Source organism: Rhinoderma darwinii, chromosome 12, assembly GCF_050947455.1.
Source record: "Rhinoderma darwinii isolate aRhiDar2 chromosome 12, aRhiDar2.hap1, whole genome shotgun sequence".
Taxonomy (NCBI): Eukaryota; Metazoa; Chordata; class Amphibia; order Anura; family Rhinodermatidae; genus Rhinoderma; species Rhinoderma darwinii.
Window position 1 is genome coordinate 15864145 of NC_134698.1, and position 19386 is coordinate 15883530.

Here is a 19386-nt window from a genome sequence, read left to right on the forward strand (position 1 = left end):
CTTCCAGAATTTTATTAATGAAATCCTGAGAGATTACCTGGGTAATTTTCTTGTTGTGTACCTTGATGACATACTGGTGTTTTCCAAGGACTGGTCCTCCCACGTGGAGCATGTCAGGAAGGTGCTCCAGGTCCTTCGGGAGAATAATCTGTTTGCTAAGACTGAAAAATGTGTCTTTGGGGTACAGGAGATACCATTTTTAGGGCAAATCCTCACTCCTCATGAATTCCGCATGGACCCTGCCAAGGTTCAGGCTGTGGCGGAATGGGTCCAACCTGCCTCCCTTAAGGCGTTACAGTGTTTTTTAGGGTTCGCCAACTATTACAGGAGATTTATTGCCAACTTCTCGGTCGTCGCTAAGCCTCTTACGGACCTTACTCACAAGGGTGCTGATCTCCTCCATTGGCCACCTGAGGCCGTCCAGGCCTTTGAGACCCTCAAGAAGTGCTTTATCTCGGCCCCCGTGCTGATTCAGCCCAACCAAGAGGAGCCATTTATTGTGGAGGTTGACGCATCCGAGGTGGGAGTGGGGGCCGTCTTGTCCCAGGGTACCAGCTCCCTCACCCATCTCCGCCCCTGTGCTTACTTCTCTAGGAAGTTTTCGCCCACGGAGAGTAACTATGATATTGGCAACCGCGAACTTCTAGCCATTAAATGGGCTTTTGAAGAGTGGCGGCACTTCCTGGAGGAGGCCAGACACCAGGTAACGGTCCTTACGGATCACAAGACTCTGGTTTTCCTAGAATCGGCCCGGAGGCTTAATCCTAGACAAGCTCGGTGGGCACTATTCTTTACCAGATTTAATTTCTTGGTTACCTATAGGGCTGGGTCCAAGAATATTAAGGCTGATGCTCTGTCACGTAGTTTCATGGCCAATCCTCCTTCCGAGAAGGATCCTGCTTGTATTTTACCCCCTGGTATAATCGTTTCTGCCACGGATTCTGATTTAGCTTCTGATATTGCGGCTGATCAGGGTTCAGCTCCCGGGAACGTCCCTGGGGACAAACTGTTTGTTCCCCTGCAATACCGGCTAAGGGTACTCAGGGAAAACCATGACTCCGCTCTATCTGGTCATCCTGGCATCTTGGGCACCAAACACCTCATTACCAGAAACTATTGGTGGCCTGGGTTGCCTAAAGACGTTAGGGCTTACGTCGCCGCTTGTGAGGTTTGCGCTAGGTCCAAAACCCCTAGGTCCCGACCTGCGGGCCTACTACGTTCCTTGCCCATTCCCCAGAGACCTTGGACCCATATCTCCATGGATTTTATCACCGATTTGCCCCCATCTCAGGGCAAGTCGGTGGTGTGGGTGGTAGTAGACCGCTTCAGCAAGATGTGCCACTTTGTGCCCCTTAAGAAGCTACCTAACGCCAAGACGTTAGCTTCTTTGTTTGTGAAACACATCCTGCGTCTCCATGGGGCCCCAGTCAATATCGTTTCTGACAGAGAGGTACAATTTGTTTCCTTATTTTGGAGAGCTTTTTGTAAAAAGTTGGAGATTGATCTGTCCTTCTCCTCTGCCTTCCATCCCGAAACTAATGGCCAAACGGAAAGGACTAACCAATCCCTGGAACAATATTTAAGGCGTTTCATCTCTGACTGTCAATTCGATTGGGTCTCATTCCTTCCCCTTGCTGAATTTTCCCTGAATAACCGGGTCAGTAACTCGTCAGGGGTCTCCCCGTTTTTCTGTAATTTCGGGTTTAACCCAAGGTTCTCCTCCGTTTCCCCTGGTTGTTCCAATAATCCTGAGGTAGAGGATGTTCATCGGGAACTGTGCACAGTCTGGGCCCAGGTTCAGAAGAACCTAGAGGCGTCCCAGAGCGCACAAAAGATTCAGGCTGATAGTAGACGTTCTGCTAACCCCCGGTTTGTCTTCGGGGATTTGGTCTGGTTGTCATCCAGGAACTTGCGCCTTAAGGTCCCGTCCAGGAAGTTTGCTCCCCGATTTATTGGACCTTATAAGATCATTGAAGTCCTCAACCCTGTATCCTTCCGTCTGGAGCTGCCCCCATCCTTTCGCATACATGACGTCTTCCATGCCTCCCTCCTCAAACGCTGCTCCCCGTCCTGGTCCCCCTCGAGGAAACCTCCTGTTCCCGTTCTCACCCCTGAGGGGGTGGAATTCGAGGTGGCCAAGATTATGGACAGTAGGATGGTCCAGGGCTCCCTCCAGTACCTGGTTCATTGGAGAGAATACGGGCCGGAGGAGAGGACTTGGGTACCTGCCCGTGATGTTCACGCTGGGGTATTGATCAGGAGGTTCCACCTTCTCTTCCCTACTAAACCGGGTCCTCTTAGTAAGGGTCCGGTGGCCCCTCATAAAAGGGGGAGTACTGTTAGGGATCTGCCAGGAACTACATCTAGGTATACTCCTGGGATTAATCAATCCACACCTGAGGCCAGACCTGTTAGACTGACACCGTCTCCCCCCAACCAGGGTGGCAGGCTCAGGAGTGGGAGAGCCTATCGCGGCCTGGTCAGTCGGAGTTAGCTCCGCCCCCTGTCCTTTATTACCTGCCGTGTTCTCTTCCTCAGTGCTTGTAATTCTTCTGGATTCCTGGCCCCACTGCTGCTTGCTCCAGCCTGCTTCTGCCGTGCTTCTGCCTTGCTGCAGTTCCGCTTAACCTGCTTCGCTTTGCCCCTGGCTTGCTTCCTTCTCCATGCTCACGTTGGTATACTCCACTTCATCCTGGTCCTGACTATTCATTCATCGCTCCGTTTCCTCGCGGCGTTCCGTGGGCTACTGCCCCCTCCCTTGCGTGTTCCCTGTTTGTTCTCCCGTGCACTTAGACAGCGTAGGGACCGCCGCCCAGTTGTACCCCGTCGCCTAGGGCGGGTCGTTGCAAGTAGGCAGGGACAGGGCGGTGGGTAGATTAGGGCTCACTTTCCCTTCACCTCCTTCCTGCCATTACAACAACCCAATAAAAAGATCTTAGGTTCCAGTGGGAAATCTCTACCATATACTCTAGATACCATTCCTTGAACTGCTTTCAAATATACATTTAGCATCGGACAGCTCCAAAACATATGTTTTATGTCCGCCCCATCAAACATACATCTGGGACACGCTTTTGTTGTTCTAATTCGCATTTGCCATAACACCTTAGGTGTCCTATACACCCTTTGCAGCAGAAAGAGTTGTGACCTTCTGTGCGCTACACTAATAGAGATTATTTTGGGCGATCCAAGTATTTCCTCCCATTCTTCATCCGCTATAGTCCCTACGTCCTCTTCCCATTTACGTCTAATCTCCACCAGCGGATCTCCCAGGAATTTGGCGAGTAGCATACTATATAGCACCGAAATAATCCCCTTAGTGTCCTGTGCCCCCAGCACCCTTTCCATCCCTCCCATAGTGAGCAACTCAAGTCCACCAGCCTCTCTTGTGCCTGCGTCGCATGCCTTAGCTGAAAATATTGGTAAAACCGCCAATGTGAGAGTCCATACTCTTCCTGTAATTGTGCAAAAAGCTTGAAAGTACCTTCCTCGTATAACTGGTGCACATATCTGATCCCTGCTTGTTCCCAATCCCGAAATCCTTCCAAAATATTAAATTCCCATAGATATGGATTACCCCATAAGGGCATATAATTGGAGCATCCTGTAATCCCCAATATCTTCTTACTTTCCCACCAAACTTTATGTAGTAATAGTAGAGTCGGTTTCCCTCTCGCCTCCCTCCGTAATTTATGCGACTCCATGGCCTCTAATAAATCCGTTTTCTGGCCCATATAGTACACCAATTTCCCACTAGAGTTCCACTCCTCCCTATTCTTCCATCCTTTAAAGTGTTGTATTTGAGCTGCTAAATAATATATCCACACATTTGGAATGGCTAACCCCCCCTGTTCAGCTGGTAACTGTAGCTTTTCCATTTTAATCCTGGGGATCCCCCTTTTCCACACCAAGTCCCTAAACAAATTATGTATTCTCCTAAACCAATATTTAGGCAACCACACTGGGGCATTGTGCACAATATAGAGAACCTGGGGCATCAGAATCATTTTGATGAGATTTGCTCGTCCCAGTGCTGACAGCGGTAACCCAAGCCATACTTTGGTCCTATCTGTTAACTTATTCATTAATGGTATCATGTTCAACTCGACAAAGTCCTGCACCCTTGCTGATACCGTAATTCCCAGATATTTAAACTTCCGTACACACGGAACTTCAATTCCTCCAACCATCAATGGCGTATCTACTGGCTGGAGTGGTAACAACACCGACTTGCTCCAATTAATTTTTAACCCTGAGAATCTGCCAAACCTCTCCAATATCGTCATTATCACTGGCAATGAATGATCTATCTCCCCCAGGAACAACAGTATATCGTCCGCGTATAGTGCTATACGCTCCTCCAGCTCCCCACAACGAAACCCTTCTATCCCCGGATGTTGTCTTACCATATTTGCTAGGGGTTCAATCGCTAGTGCAAACAGCAACGGGGAAAGCGGGCATCCCTGTCGCGTCCCCTTCTCCAGCTTAAAAGAGTCCGACATTCTTCCATTTGCTCTGACCCTAGCTACCGGCTCCCTATATAATAGTTGTACCCATTTTATAAAGTTCCTTCCAAAGCCAATCCGCTCCAGTACAGCCCACAAGTAGCCCCATTCCACACTATCAAACGCCTTGGCGGCGTCCAAAGACAACACTGCTCTACACCGCGCCTCCGGAGCGTCTGTCTGCAAATTTAAGAAAAGTCTACGTAAGTTAACTGCTGTAGAACGTGATGGCATAAATCCCGATTGGTCCGTCCCTACTATTTTAGTCACTACTCGCGACAACCTGTTAGCTAGTATTTTGGCTAAAATTTTAACGTCCGCGGTTAACAGAGATATCGGTCTGTAAGAGTCAGGTTGCGTCCGATCTTTCCCTTCTTTAAGAATTACAACTATAGCAGCTTCATACATTGTCTGCGGTAAGCGCCCTCTGGCAAAACTATCCTGGAACACCTCCAGCAACTCTGGCAGAACCGTATCTCCATATGTTTTATACAATTCAGTGGGTATACCATCTATCCCTGGAGCCTTTTCATTTGCCATAGAACTCACCGCTTCCTGCATTTCCTCTAAAGTAATTGACTCCTCCAACCCCTCCCTCTCTTCCTCCCCCAAGGTAACCCATGTCATTTCTGCCAGATATTCTGACAGAAGATCCTCCGGATAGTCCACCTTAGTGCGATATAGTTCCTTATAAAATGATGTACAGCACACCTAATATATCCCCTGTTTCCCCCACCATAGTCCCATTTGCTGTCTGTAGCTGATGGATGAACGCACTCTCCCGCTCCGGCCGTGCGATATTTGCTAATAATCTGCTCGTCATTTCACCCTCCTCATAATATTTTTGTTGCAAAAACAATCTTTTATTAGCTGCCTGCTCCAGCTGGTGTTCCTTAAGCAATTTTTGAGCAGCCTTCCATTGGGCTAAGGTTTCCGCAGTGTTATTGGTAATGTGACTTAGCTCTGTTATTGTCACCCGGTCTGTCAAATGTTGACCCACCTGCCTTGTCTTAGTTTTTATGTGTGTGATCTCCCTTATATACACCCCTCTTATATTCGCTTTCATAGCATCCCATAGAATATCTATAGGGACCGTACCCTTATTAAATTCGAAGTATTCTCTCAGGCTCATAGTTATGGTCTCCTCTCCCACCAAGCGTATCCAAAACGGGTTGAGCCTCCAGTGCATTCTCAACCCCCCTGTCTGTAAACCTGTTCGGAGCTTCAACAACATTGGAGAGTGATCAGACAGCGATCGCGGTAAATATTCCACCCCTTCCACACATTCCATCCCCATTCCATTATTAAACATTAGGTCTATTCGGGACAGTGATCCATATGTAGATGATACACACGAGTATTGTGTAGTAGAAGACCATTTTGCCCGCCAGATATCCGTGAGCCCAACTTCCATCATGTATTTACCAAACCTCGTCAGACAAACATCTCTCCCCCCCCCACATTTGGAAATTTATCCCACCCTTTATCCATTATGTTGTTAAAGTCTCCCATCAATATGGTCGGTATCATAGGCCATCCAGCCAGTTTCTGCAACACCTCTCGTATTGGGACCACAGAGTACGGGGGAGGCACATACATCACCACAATTATACATTCCCAGTTAAACAATTTACAATGCACCCCGACATATCTACCTTCCCTATCCTTAAAGGAATCCAAACAGCTAAAAGGGACTTCTCTATGAATTAGGAGGCTAACCCCCCTCGAGTATGTAGAATGAAAGGAATGGAAGCTGTGCCGTATCCACACCCTATGCACCTGTTGCACCGTATCCGCAGTAAGATGGGTTTCCTGCAAGCCCATCACTCCAGCGGACTGCCCTTTCAGGTAATCAAATATAGTTCGCCTTTTAGCTACCTCCCCCATACCTCTCACATTCCAGGACAACAAATTTACCCTACCCCCCATCTGGACATTTCTTGCTTTTGACAGTGGCTGTTCCCATCACCTCCAGTGGTCATCAGAGCGTACTGCGTTTCAAACTCCCTTTCCCTCCAAAACCTTTCCCCTCCCCCCACCCTAATCCCCCCAACTTTCCATAAACATACCCTCCTAAGAGGGCTCAGGCTGGCGAAGAAAACTTCACCACTTTGACCATACAGCTTCCCACTCACTTCGTAGAGACACATTCTGTTTCCCTACAGTTTTAACCTTCAGAACCAAGAACCTCCCGCTACCTCCTCCGCAATAAACAATTAGTATTTTTATGACTCCAATATCCCATTCTGCCCTTGAACTGAAAGCACTTTCCACCCCTCCAACCATCAATGACATATGGACTTCAGCCCAACCTTAGACCAACATATAAATGCATAAAAACAAGGCCTTATGCCCTCATGTAACTCATCTTCCTCCTTTCATAGCAGAGTCCCCTCTTCAACCATACGCCTGTTGATCACGCTGCCGCTTCCTCTCGATCCTGCCGTAAGCGATCTTCATGACTGTCCAGCCATCTTAGTGCATCTTTCGGATTCTCAAAGAATTGCACGGATCCCAACGCAGCCACCCGAAGCTTTGCAGGATACAGCATGGAATACTGAACCCGATGGTTCCTCAGCCGCCTTTTTATGTCCAGAAATTGCATCCTCCGCTTCTGAACTTCTGCAGAGAAATCCGGATAAAATGACACCTTCACACCGTTCACCCGAATATCTTGCCTTTCCCGGGCCTGTCGAAGAATTATATCTCTATCTTTATAATGGAGCAGCTTTACCAAAACAGGTCGCGGTGGCCGCCCAGGTGGACCAGGACGCGTGGGTACTCTATGAGCTCTTTCCACTGCAAATAATGGGGTCAGCGACTCTTTTCCAAAAACCTCCAAAAGCCATTTTTCAAAAAAGGAATCCGGATTGGACCCTTCCACTTTTTCAGGTATTCCCACCATCCCCACATTATTTCGTCTTAAACGATTCTTCAAATCATCAGCTTTTGATAAGAGATACTTAACATCCTCTGCCACCGCATTTACATCTCTTCTCATGGGCAGCATTCCATCCTCTAAGTCGCTGACTCGACCCTCCACCGCTGTTGTGCGCTCTGACACCTTCTGTAAATCATGGCGTATGATAGACAAATCCTCCTTAATTCCCCCCACCTGGCAGGTAAGCTTAGCCAGCGTAGTATTACTCAGGCTTACCGCCGAAAAAACATCTGCCAGCGTGGGGCCAGGCTTGTCCAATCTCTGCGTGCCGCCATCTAATCCTCCTCCTGAACTGCTTGAAGCGTCTCCTCCATTTTCCTCCTCCTCCTCTGACTCCATCTGCGCTCGCAGCGGCTCATATCTCGAGCCTGTGCGGCCAGCCTGCTCCTCCCCTCCATCCGACATCCCTCCATCTGCCTCAGGTTTCATAGGGGCCTTCCTGGCAAAGCGTTCCAGCCTGGATGCCGCCGCCCCTCTCACATCCCTGCTCTCTGCATGCGAGCACATGTCGGCGCCATCTTGCAGCCCCAGCTCACCGTCCTCTGCCGCCTTAGATTTCCTGGACCGGGTCATAACAGCCTCCGTCAGATCCAGAATTATGCCTGCAGGATCACCGCTGTCTCCTCTTTCACCACAGGTATGTCCGCGTTAGTATAGTGGAGTCTCAGGATGATTTCCAGGATATCGGCAGCAGGAGCTCCGGTTCCTGCGTCTTCTCACATACGCCGCTAGGCCACGCCCACACAGGTACAATTATAGTGCAGGAGGAGGTGGCGCTGGCGCCCCCCTCTGAGCTGCGCCCGGGGCACGTGCCCCGCCTGCCCCCCCCTAGCTACGCTCCTGGGGAGAAGTCAGTGGACACATCCAATGCATTCCCACTGCCTGCCCTCCCCCTCGCGATGTAATGAGATTCCATGGGGGAGAGCTCTCTCTCTCCCTCTCCTACCCTTCTCCCCCTCCAACCCTTCTACCACATCTAACCCCTACTTCCCCATGTAACCATTTTCCTTCCCTGGTAACCCATCATGCAGGCCTGCTGAACTCACTCTACAGGCCCTGGACAGCAAGCCTTACAGCTACAGAACACTTTGTCCTTTTTCTTTCCCTACAGCCCCTTATTGTGTAGTTACAGGGATAGTTAGAGCCAGGTGGGGGTGGGTCACAGAAGCATGAGTACACTTCAACGTGTATGTATGTTTAGATAAGTGGGTTGTGGTATAGATTAGGATTGTGATACCTTGTTTATACTGTGCCACGTGTAGGGTCAGTGTATTCACTACATATTACGTTATTATGTGTATTGGGATACACTGATACTATACTGTGATTATTTACTGTGTTTGGTGTATTTTATATCTAAGTGTGATTACTGTTTGTGTTAATAAATATTACCTATTTACTATACATTTTTATTCCCTACTTTCGTAGCAAAGCAATTAGATTGACGTTAGTATAAAGGAAAGGTAGGGAAACTAGGCATAACCCTAGTGACCCTAATATAAAGGAGGTAGTAAGAGTGGATGACACTAGCCGGTGAACCCCACGACGTACGAGACCTATAACAGGGAATAACTATTATATTGTTTATAATTTCATTAGAAAACAGGATTGTGTAAACATACGCAGACGCCAAAAATGTACTCCCACTAAATGTGTGGTAATAGTTTTATAAAAATGAATTTTTTTTTATTAACATCGCTAATAAGAAGTCATTTAATTAATGTATTCGCCACATACAAGACAGACGGTTTTAAATGAAAAATTGTCCATGGACCTCCATTAACTATCAATGTTTTTACAGTATTAATAATAGGGTGACAGAGGACAAATATTTCGGGTAGTCCCCTATTTGTTCCGAATTTTACTCTCCTGAAGGATTTGATGAACTGCTAAATAACAAATGGAGGCATTCCTCCCAATAGTACCATAAACTAACACAGAGGGACAAGTGTTTTAAATATTGCCCTATAGTTGCAAACTTTGAAATTGCCACAGGGGTTAAATAGATTTTTCGACCTCAAAAATGGAGGCATCCCTCCCATTAACACTGATGTAAGTAAGCAATTCTAAATATTGTCCTATAATTACAAAGTTCCAAACTTCTCAGGATTAATGAGTTACTAACTAGAGAATGGAGACATTCCTCCCATTCATACAGCGAGCTGAGCTGAACGCTTGCTTCTATCTGTGCCCTAAATAATTACCTATAAATTGTCTTGGCTTGTCTACATGGATTTGTGAATATTGAAAATCACTAATCAGCCTCCCTACATGTTTCACTACCTATAGGTGACGTGACTATAATTTGGCAGAGAAGCTATGGGGGATTATACTGTATGGGGGCAGCTATGGAGGCATTATGCTGTATGGGGCAGTTGTGGGGCATTATGCTGTAATGGGGAATTTGTTTGGGCATTATACTGCATAGGGACGTCTGTGTGATCATTATACTGTATGGGTGCATCTATGGGGGCATTGTACTATATGGTGGCAGCAATGGGGGAATAAAATTGTATGATGGCATCTAGAGGGCATTATACTCTGTGGGGGCATTATGCATACCTCCCAACTTTAAAGTAACGCAATGGGCGTGCGCTGCGCGGGAATTTTTTTTTGCTTTTGTGCATGGCCTCTAATCCCGCCCAGTACAACAATGATGCGGAGCATAAAATAGAATAAAATAAATATATAACTTGTGCCCCCCCCACGCCACAGTCCTGTACACATCTCTTATACTCACTGTAATTCCTCTATCCTGCAGGCTGGACTGGACAGGGCTTCCATCAAGTCACTGAGGTGAGGACCAGACAGACTGTTCAAAGACAGGACAAGCATCTTCAGGGACCGGCTATTCCTTATTCCGGATGCCAACTGGATGCAGGAAGTTTCTGGTAGATCAATATAAGCCAAACTGTAAGAATAAGAAGATGAGATGTGGATGACGCATCCACAGGGTGTTAGTATAAAATCTGTAGATGGTGAATGTGGAGAGAAAATGTCCCCGACTGTTAGTAAAATCCATAAATGTCATCACTAGAAGCCGCCTCGTGTGTGGTGGGTGTCAGGAATAGTATTGTCCATTCCCTTTAATGGAGCTGAGCTGCAATGTGGTGCTGCTTTAGTAGGAAAGCAGCCATGTTTTTCCGAATTTGTACGTCCCCTTAGTCTCACCCATTTGGAAATGTTTCCTTAGTCCCTTCCCTGAGTGTTATAGAAATTGTAAAACTTCATCCAGAAGAGTTTTTATTACTTTCTCGTTGGTGGGGGTCCTGACAAGTGAATAGGGCTGTGCTGCAGGTAGCTCAGGTATGGTCGGTCGTGGGACCCTTTATTTAGCCCTACCAGTTATTTTAGATCATTCCCTTAGATTCTGACCGATCAGCATATGCTAAATAGTGACTGAGATTTACCAACCTTGTTTATTTGTATGCGCAAACTCAGTTGGTAAGACACGTCCTTGTGGTAGGACACGCCTTATAGTAGGACACACCCCTGAGGACATGCCTCTTGATAGAACGCACCCCATAGTAGGCCATGCCTCTTGGTAGAACGCATCCCACAGTAGGCCATGCCTCTTAGTATAACACACCACAATTTGTCTGGATCACTAAAGTGTCCCCAGTGTTGTGCCTGCAGTCGCTGACCGCCGTTTCTGTTCAACATGACAATTTGGTTCATCTTCTGCCTTGGGTGGAATTGTCTTACAATAACCATACAATTGAGCCTGTTGCATCTTCTCCATTCTTCATTGTATACAGTCAATATCCACGAGTTCCTCTTCCTGTGCCAGCTTTGTCTCAAGTGCCTGCAGCCAATTCTTCCTTCAGGACTTTTCTTCACATCTAGCAGCAAACGCGATTTTTCAGGCAGTTGTTCACATGAAAAAATATGCCGATATGAAAACAAAAGTTCCTCCTCAGTTTTTCCCCAGAGTCAAGGTCTGGCTGTCGTCAAAGAACATTAGTCTTAAAATCCCTTCCCACAAATTTGCTCCCAGGTTCCTCTGCCCCTCGAGGTTTTTCAACAAATAAACCCTGTGTTCTATAAGCTTTGGCTGCCTCCTACGCTCAAAATTCCCAACTCGTTCCATGTGTCCATCCTAAAGCCTATGGTCCTGAAACGTTACAGTAAATCTCCTGGTTCTACAGTTACTCTCAGCGGTTCTTCTGACGTATTTGAGGTAAAGGAGATCCTGGACTACAACAGGGTAAGAGGAAAGAATTTTCTATCTGGTGGACTGAAAAGTGTTTGGTCCTGAGGAGTGGTCTTGGGAGCCAGAACAGAACATTAATGCCCCAACTCACACCGGCACCCGCGACCGCAGGACACTCGGAGCTTGCCGGCGTCTCCCTCCTCGGAGACGCCAGCACACACAGCTGCAATTTTCTACTGCTTCCCCTAGAGTTTGTGCGCACTCGTACCTAGCCTTAAAGGGCCAGGGAACGCACCAGTAAAATGCTCCCTACCCAATCCCAACGCACCCTGGACAATAAAATGGACTCTGCCCTCTTCCTCCTTGCCTAAGACTTGTTGTCTCTACCCATGTTCAGTTTTGCACATGGTCCCTTAGTTGTATCCTTTATCCTGTGTTCCCGTACCCTGTATCCGATATCCAGTAATTGTATTTGTTCCAGGGCAGAGTCTAGTGTCGGAGTCAAGTGTCATCTGTGCCAAGTGTCATCTGTGCCTGCCACACCAAGTGTCTGCCATGCCAAGTGTCTGCCAAGCCAAGTGTCTGCCAAGCCAAGTGTCTGCCAAGCCAAGTGTCTGCCAAATCTGCTATCCAGGTACTCTTGTCCTAAAAGACTATTGTTTAGCCATCTGCCACTCCGCTACGGCGGAGCAGCCTAATGGGTTCACATACCCCACAGCCGGCAACTATGATGAAGGTGCAGTCAGCAGTTTATCTCATAGACATAACACTGATTCGAAGCATAAAATATAATAAAATCAATGTATAACTTGTGCCCGCACCCCCCCCCCCCCACACAGTCTTGTACACATCTCTTATACTCACTGTAATTCTTCTATCCTGCAGGCTGGACTGGACAGAGCGTCCATCAATTCACTGAAGTGAGGACCAGACAGACGGTTACCAGACAGGTCAAGTATCTTCAGGGACCGGTTATTCCTTATTCCAGATGCCAACTGGATGCAGGAAGTGTCTGGTAGATCATTATAAGCCAAACTGTAAGAATAAGAAGATGAGATGTGAGTGACGCCTTCACAGAGCGTTAGTATAAAATCTGTAGATTGTGAATGTGGAGAGAAAATGTGCCCGGCCGTTAGTAAAATCCATAAATGTCATCAGTAGAAGCCTCCTTGTGGTGGTGGGTGTCAGGAATGGGGGACCCTCACCTATCAGGAGAACCAGGGACCAGTGACTCCTGTCCTCCAATCACAGCAGATGTCGGAGATAATTGTGTACATTTTTATTAGGCCTCATTCAGACAGACTTAATGTGGCTGCATTTTAGTATCAGTATTACGGCCACAAGATCCAGACTATGCGCTATTCACATGAACCGAACTTAGATCCCCATAGAATCGCGGGGGTTTGGGTAATAATGCCGGCGCCTGTCAGCTACATTATTATATCAGGCAGCAGATTAGGAAACATTCACATTGACAATTGACAATGGGGGAAACTGTATTCACAAATAACACACATTAGGGGCTTGTCCACACGTAACGGAATTGCCGCAGAAACATGAAGCAGAAAGAAAATCCGCCGCGGAAAAATCGCACCATTTCCTGCGTTTTTTACTGCTGAAAATGGTGCGGATATTGCAGCGTTTTTCTCAATGTTAAGGAGATGGCGACATGCTTGGTCCGAAAAATATGCACCGCAGGTCAATTTCTGGTCAGAAATTTTACGCAGCATGTGAATGAGATTTGTTAAATCTCACCCACTTTGCTGCTGCTCACACACAGAGCCTCAGTCACCGACAAACACATTTCTTTACTTGTGTGCATCTGTGATGGGAACCATCGACCTCTCTGACCAGAGTCATAGACAGAGGGATGTCGTATATAAACTGCTGCAGACATCGCTGGCATTAGGATTGGCAGCCAACCCCATCATAAAAAAATGCCCCATAAAAAAGTATATTGCCCCTCTACAATATAATGCCCTTTTTAGTGCCCCCACAATATAAGCTCCCACCTCCCCCTTGTAGACAGTGCCCCCCAAACAAATAAAACAAATAAATTATACTCACCCGCGCAAAGTGACGTCATGACACGAGCCGAGGCGCTTCAGATACACAAGCAGGGGAAGTGAGCCAGCGCAGTGCCGCCTTCCACCTGCTAGAGTGATGCGCTCTGTGCGATGGCACAGGTCGCATACCCCAAAGGCCGATCCTGGCTGCAGACTAGAGAGAAGTCAGATATTGAGATTAAACAGACCCGTTCAGGAGATTTCGGAAAAATATACGTTTATCAGTGTAGCGTCCATGGCCGTGGGCCGTCGGGTTCACTCACCTTCCGACGCCCGCAGCCATGGATCCGTGAGCGCTGGTCCCCGTCTCCCTCCTAGGAGACGCCAGCGCTCACTTCTGCTCCGTTCGGCTGTGTCCTGTAGGGTGCGCGCGCATGCTCGCGCCCGGCCTTAAAGGCTTGCAAATGGTCCCTTAGTGTTTCCCGTTCCAATTGTTTCCCTGTGCCTTGTTACCTGTTCCTGTTTCCCGTGCTGTGGCTTAGTATCGAGTCGTGCCACGTCCTGTGTCATCTGCCACGTCCGGAGGAATCCGCTACGTCCTGTGTCATCTGCCACGTCCGGAGGAATCTGCCACGTCCTGTGTCATCTGCCACATCTTGTGTCATCTGCCACGTCTGGAGGAATCTGCCACGTCCAGAGGAATCTGCCACGTCCAGAGGAATCTGCCACGTCCTGTGTCTTCTGCCACGCCCAGATGAATCCGCCACGTCCTGTTTCTTCTGCCACGCCCGGAGGAGTCCGCCACGTCTGGCGCAACTTGCGGCTCCTGTGTCATCCGCCACGTTTGGCGCCATCTGCTGCACCCATCTCATCTGTGCCAGAGCTGCGGCCACCATCTGGACTATTCAGGTACCCTTGTGCAGGACATTGTATTTCTGGGGTGTCCTGTTGTTTGGCCAGCTGCCTCCCCGCTGCGGCGGTACGGCTTAGTGGGTCCACTAACCCGCTTCGTGACAATCAGGTTTCAGGTGGTGAACAGAGAATTGGAGCAGCCTATTTCGAAGTCTTGTAAATCATGTGACACATGACACAGACTCACAATATAAGACAGCACCTGGTTCCTTTATCATGGGAGATGGAGCTGGAGCTGTGCAGGGCTGTCAGTCATTGCGCTGTAATTTTCTTCTCCATATAATACAATCATTTTTTAGATGCGGATCATCTCCTAGAATTTCCAGGAAAATAATGGGGAGATTTATCACTAGTTTCTACCACACCTCCCAACTTTCAAGTATCGCAAAGAGGGACAACCGATGTGGCGTTCGTAGCGCTGCAAACCTTTTTCCATTTAAGCCACGCCTATAATCTCGCACAATCCCCGGACATACACATCTGGTTCATACCACACAGTATCATGCTCCCATTGCTGCCCTTATACAGTATAATGCCCCCACAGCTGCCACCATACAGTATAATGCCCCCACAGCTGCCACCATACTGTATAATGTCCCTTAGCTGCTCTTCACCTGGCGAATGCGCAGTACGATCTTTCTGCTTGACGTTCAAGTCAGCAGTACTGAAAAACACTAGAAACAGGTTAGTCTCCTCCACAATACCTTGTTACTAGTTTAACTCGGGCATTCTGGTTTCAGACTCCATTTAATTAAGAAAATTGACCAGAAATTCAGAACACCGGGACATAAGGACTTGTTTCCATGTGTTCTTACTAACTTGTAAGGTGTAAAGTGGAGAGGTGAGCAAAGGCTCTTTTGTTATGTTACAGCTATCCCTGCATGTATCTCCCTCCCTATTTTATGAGATACCATTAATATAGATCTATGGTAGATCTACAGTGAAGGAAATAAGTATTTGATCCCTTGCTGATTTTGTAAGTTTGCCCACTGTCAAAGACATGAACAGTCTAGAATTTTTAGGCTAGGTTAATTTTACTAGTGAGAGATAGATTATATTTAAAAAAAACAGAAAATCACATTGTCAAAATTATATATATTTATTTGCATTGTGCACAGAGAAATAAGTATTTGATCCCTTTGGCAAACAAGACTTAACACTTGATGGCAAAACCCTTGTTGGCAAGCACAGCAGTCAGACGTTTTTTGTAGTTGATGATGAGGTTTGCACACATGTTAGATGGAATTTTGGCCCACTCCTTTTTGCAGATCATCTGTAAATCATTAAGATTTCGAGGCTGACGCTTGGCAACTCGGATCTTCAGCTCCCTCCATAAGTTTTCGATGGGATTAAGGTCTGGAGACTGGCTAGGCCACTCCATGACCTTAATGTGCTTCTTTTTGAGCCACTCCTTTGTTGCCTTGGCTGTATGTTTCGGGTCATTGTCGTGCTGGAAGACCCAGCCACGAGCCATTTTTAATGTCCTGGTGGAGGGAAGGAGGTTGTCACTCAGGATTTGACGGTACATGGCTCCATCCATTCTCCCATTGATGCAGTGAAGTAGTCCTGTGCCCTTAGCAGAGAAACACCCCCAAAACATAATGTTTCCACCTCCATGCTTGACAGTGGGGACGGTGTTCTTTGGGTCATAGGCAGCATTTCCCTTCCTCCAAACATGGCGAGTAGAGTTAATGCCTCAATTTTAGTCTCATCTGACCACAGCACCTTCTCTCAATCACTCTCAGAATCATCCAGATGTTCATTTGCAAACTTCAGACGGGCCTGTACATGTGCCTTCTTGAGCAGGCAGACCTTGCGGGCACTGCAGGATTTTAATCCATTACAGCTCCATTATGGTTTTCTTGGTGACTGTGGTCCCAGCTGCCTTGAGATCATTAAGAAATTCCCCCCGTGTAGTTTTCGGCTGAGCTCTCACCTTCTTCAGGATCAAGGATACCCCACGAGGTGAGATTTTGCATGGAGCCCCATTTCGATGTCGATTGACAGTCATTTTGTATGTCTTCCATTTTCTTACTATTGCACCAACAGTTGTCTTCTTCTCACCCAGCGTCTTACTTATGGTTTTGTAGCCCATTCCAGCCTTGTGCAGGTCTATGATCTTCTCCCTGACATCCTTAGAAAGCTCTTTGGTCTTGCCCATGTTGTAGAGGTTAGAGTCAGACTGATTAATTGAGTCTGTGGACAGGAGTCTTTTATACAGGTGACCATTTAAGACAGCTGTCTTTAATGCAGGCACCAAGTTGATTTGGAGCGTGTAACTGGTCTGGAGGAGGCTGAACTCTTAATGGTTGGTAGGGGATCAAATACTTATTTCTCTGTGCACAATGCAAATAAATATATATCATTTTGACAATGTGATTTTCTTTTTTTTATATATATATATATAATCTATCTCTCACTGGTAAAATTAACCTAGCCTAAAAATTCTAGACTGTTCATGTCTTTGACAGTGGGCAAACTTACAAAATCAGCAAGGGATCAAATACTTATTTCCTTCACTGTATATTAATGGGATCTCATAAAATAGGGTGGCCTGGTGGGTAGATTATCTACCTATTCTGCCCCTATATTATGAGATAAATGAATAATGATCCCACCGCCCCTGTAGATAGTGCCACACCCTCCCTGTAGATAGTGCCACACACCCCCTTGTGAAAGGTGCTCCACCACCCTGTAGAAGCCCCCCATCCAAATATTGCCAAACAGATCCCCTTGTAGATAGTGCCACACAGCCACACCCCTTGTAGATTGTCCCCCAAACAAATAAAAAAAAACTTGTACTCACCTAGCCCTGTACCTGTGACGAACGGAGCTGCTCCACAGCCGCCTCAGCGATGTTAGGCTTCCAGCCTATGAGACGCCAAGATAGAAACCTTGCGTAGAACGGTCCAGTGACGTCATTGCGCCGACCTGCCCAGGGATCCTGTCCCAGCGTCTTATAGGCTGTAGGACTAATGTAGCTTTTAGCTAAGTGAATGGAAGGTTAGGGAGCTAGCTCTCTGCTCTGTCATAGTATTCAATTGTATCTGCGTCCTCAAGGACGCAGATACAATTGAATGAGGCAGTCGTCCGAGGCCGCGAATGCTCTGGGCTAGCGACAACATTTATGTGCCGGTCGGCATGGGCCCACTCATACCGCAGGCCATAGCAGCCACGTAGCAACTGCTATGACTGCTAGAACTGTAGTCTAGCCACTGGCTGTGTTGCAGGTAGCTGGGAGGGCCACAGTACGTATACAGGGCTGTGGTCTCTTCATTCTCAGGGGGACCCTTTATTTACCCTACCACTACTTTCAATTCCTTATATTAAACAAATCCGCATTTGCTAAATAGTGACATATATACCAACATTGTTTATTTGTATGCATGAACTCATGGAGGAAAACACACCCCTGTAGTAGGCCACGCCACTTGGTAGAAAATACCCCATAGAAGACCACGCCTCTATGTAGACCACGCCACAATTTGTCTGGGTTACAAAAGTGTCCCCGGCAGCTATGAAGTAGCAGTCAGCAGTTTAACTCACAGACATAACAAAGGTGCAGAGCAATGAATAAAATCGACGGCTAAATTTTCCCCCCCACGTCTCGGTCCTGTACACATCTCTATACTCACTATAATTCCTCTATGCTGCAGGCTGGACTGGACAGAACTTCCATCAAGTCACTTAGGCGAGGACCAGACAGACTGTTATAAGACAGGACAAGAATCTTCAGGGACTGGTTGTTCCTTATTACAGATGCCAACTGGGTGCAAGAAGTGTCTGGTAAATGATTATGAGCCAAACTGTAAGAATAAGAAGATGAGATGTGGGTGACGTGTCCACAGAGCGTTAGTATAAAATCTGTAGATTGTGAAATGGAGAGAAAATGTCCCCGGCTGTTTTTAAAATCCATAAATGTCGTCACTAGAAGCCGCCTCGTGTGTGTGGTAGGTGTCAAGAATGGGGTGGCCGTCGCCTATCAGGAGAACCAGGGACCCCTGTCCTCCAATCACAGCAGATGTCAGAGATAATTGTGGATATTTTCCTTAGGCCCCACAAAACTCTGTAATTGCGGACCACAATACGGTCCGCAATTACGGACCCCCCAGGTTCTAATGGCCGTAGGCACCTTTCGTGCCATAGAACCGTGCCGGGAAATATGGAGCATGTCCTACTTTTCAGTGCTCCCATATTTTGTATGGGGACACGGCACAAAAATGCGGCGCACGGCCAGCCTTCGGCCAGCCGTACCCGCAATTTCGGGCTGTGATTACGGGCAATGGCCGTGTGCATGAGGCCTGATTCAGACAGACATAATGTGGCCATATTTTAGCATCTGTATTACGGCCACAAAACCCAGACTCTGCGCTGTTCACATGAACTGAACTTAGATCCCATAGAACCGCAGGGATCCGGGTAATAATTCCGGCACCTGTCAGCCACAATTATTATATCAGGCAGTAGATTAGGAGACATTCACATTGAACATTCTGTAGCAGTTTTGCTGTTCTTAATCTCAGCAGACAGATGTGTAATTGTAGTGAATGTGATTATAAAACCTACGGCTCACACAATGTGGATAACCTCCGCCTGGTATCTGTACATGCAGTGCCCCCTCTCTGTCTGTCACGGTAAATGAAACTGTATTCACACATAACACAAATGAACCCCTTCCTGGCGCAGCAATTTTTCAAATTTTCATTTTCGCTTTTTTTTCTCCCCACCATAACTTTTTTATTTTTCCGTCGATAAAGCCGTATGAGGGTTATTTGTTGCGGGAGGATTTGTGTTTTTTCATGGCACCCTTTAGGCGGGATTCACACGACCGGGTCCCGCACGAGCCCGAGTGTCGGCCGGTAAAATTTT

General features: G+C 47.2%; 1 protein-coding gene across 1 annotated transcript in view; it reads right to left on the reverse strand.

Annotated features, from left to right (window-relative positions):
* LOC142665241 (NACHT, LRR and PYD domains-containing protein 3-like) overlaps window positions 1-19386 on the reverse strand; it is an 82319-nt gene that overhangs the window by 23321 nt on the left and 39612 nt on the right. Inside the window, exons 6-8 of the mRNA XM_075844871.1 lie at window positions 18153-18323; window positions 12464-12634; window positions 10187-10357 (exon numbers count right to left, since the gene is read on the reverse strand). Coding sequence (XP_075700986.1) covers window positions 10187-10357; window positions 12464-12634; window positions 18153-18323 — 513 coding nt within the window. The remainder of the gene's footprint in view (window positions 1-10186; window positions 10358-12463; window positions 12635-18152; window positions 18324-19386) is intronic.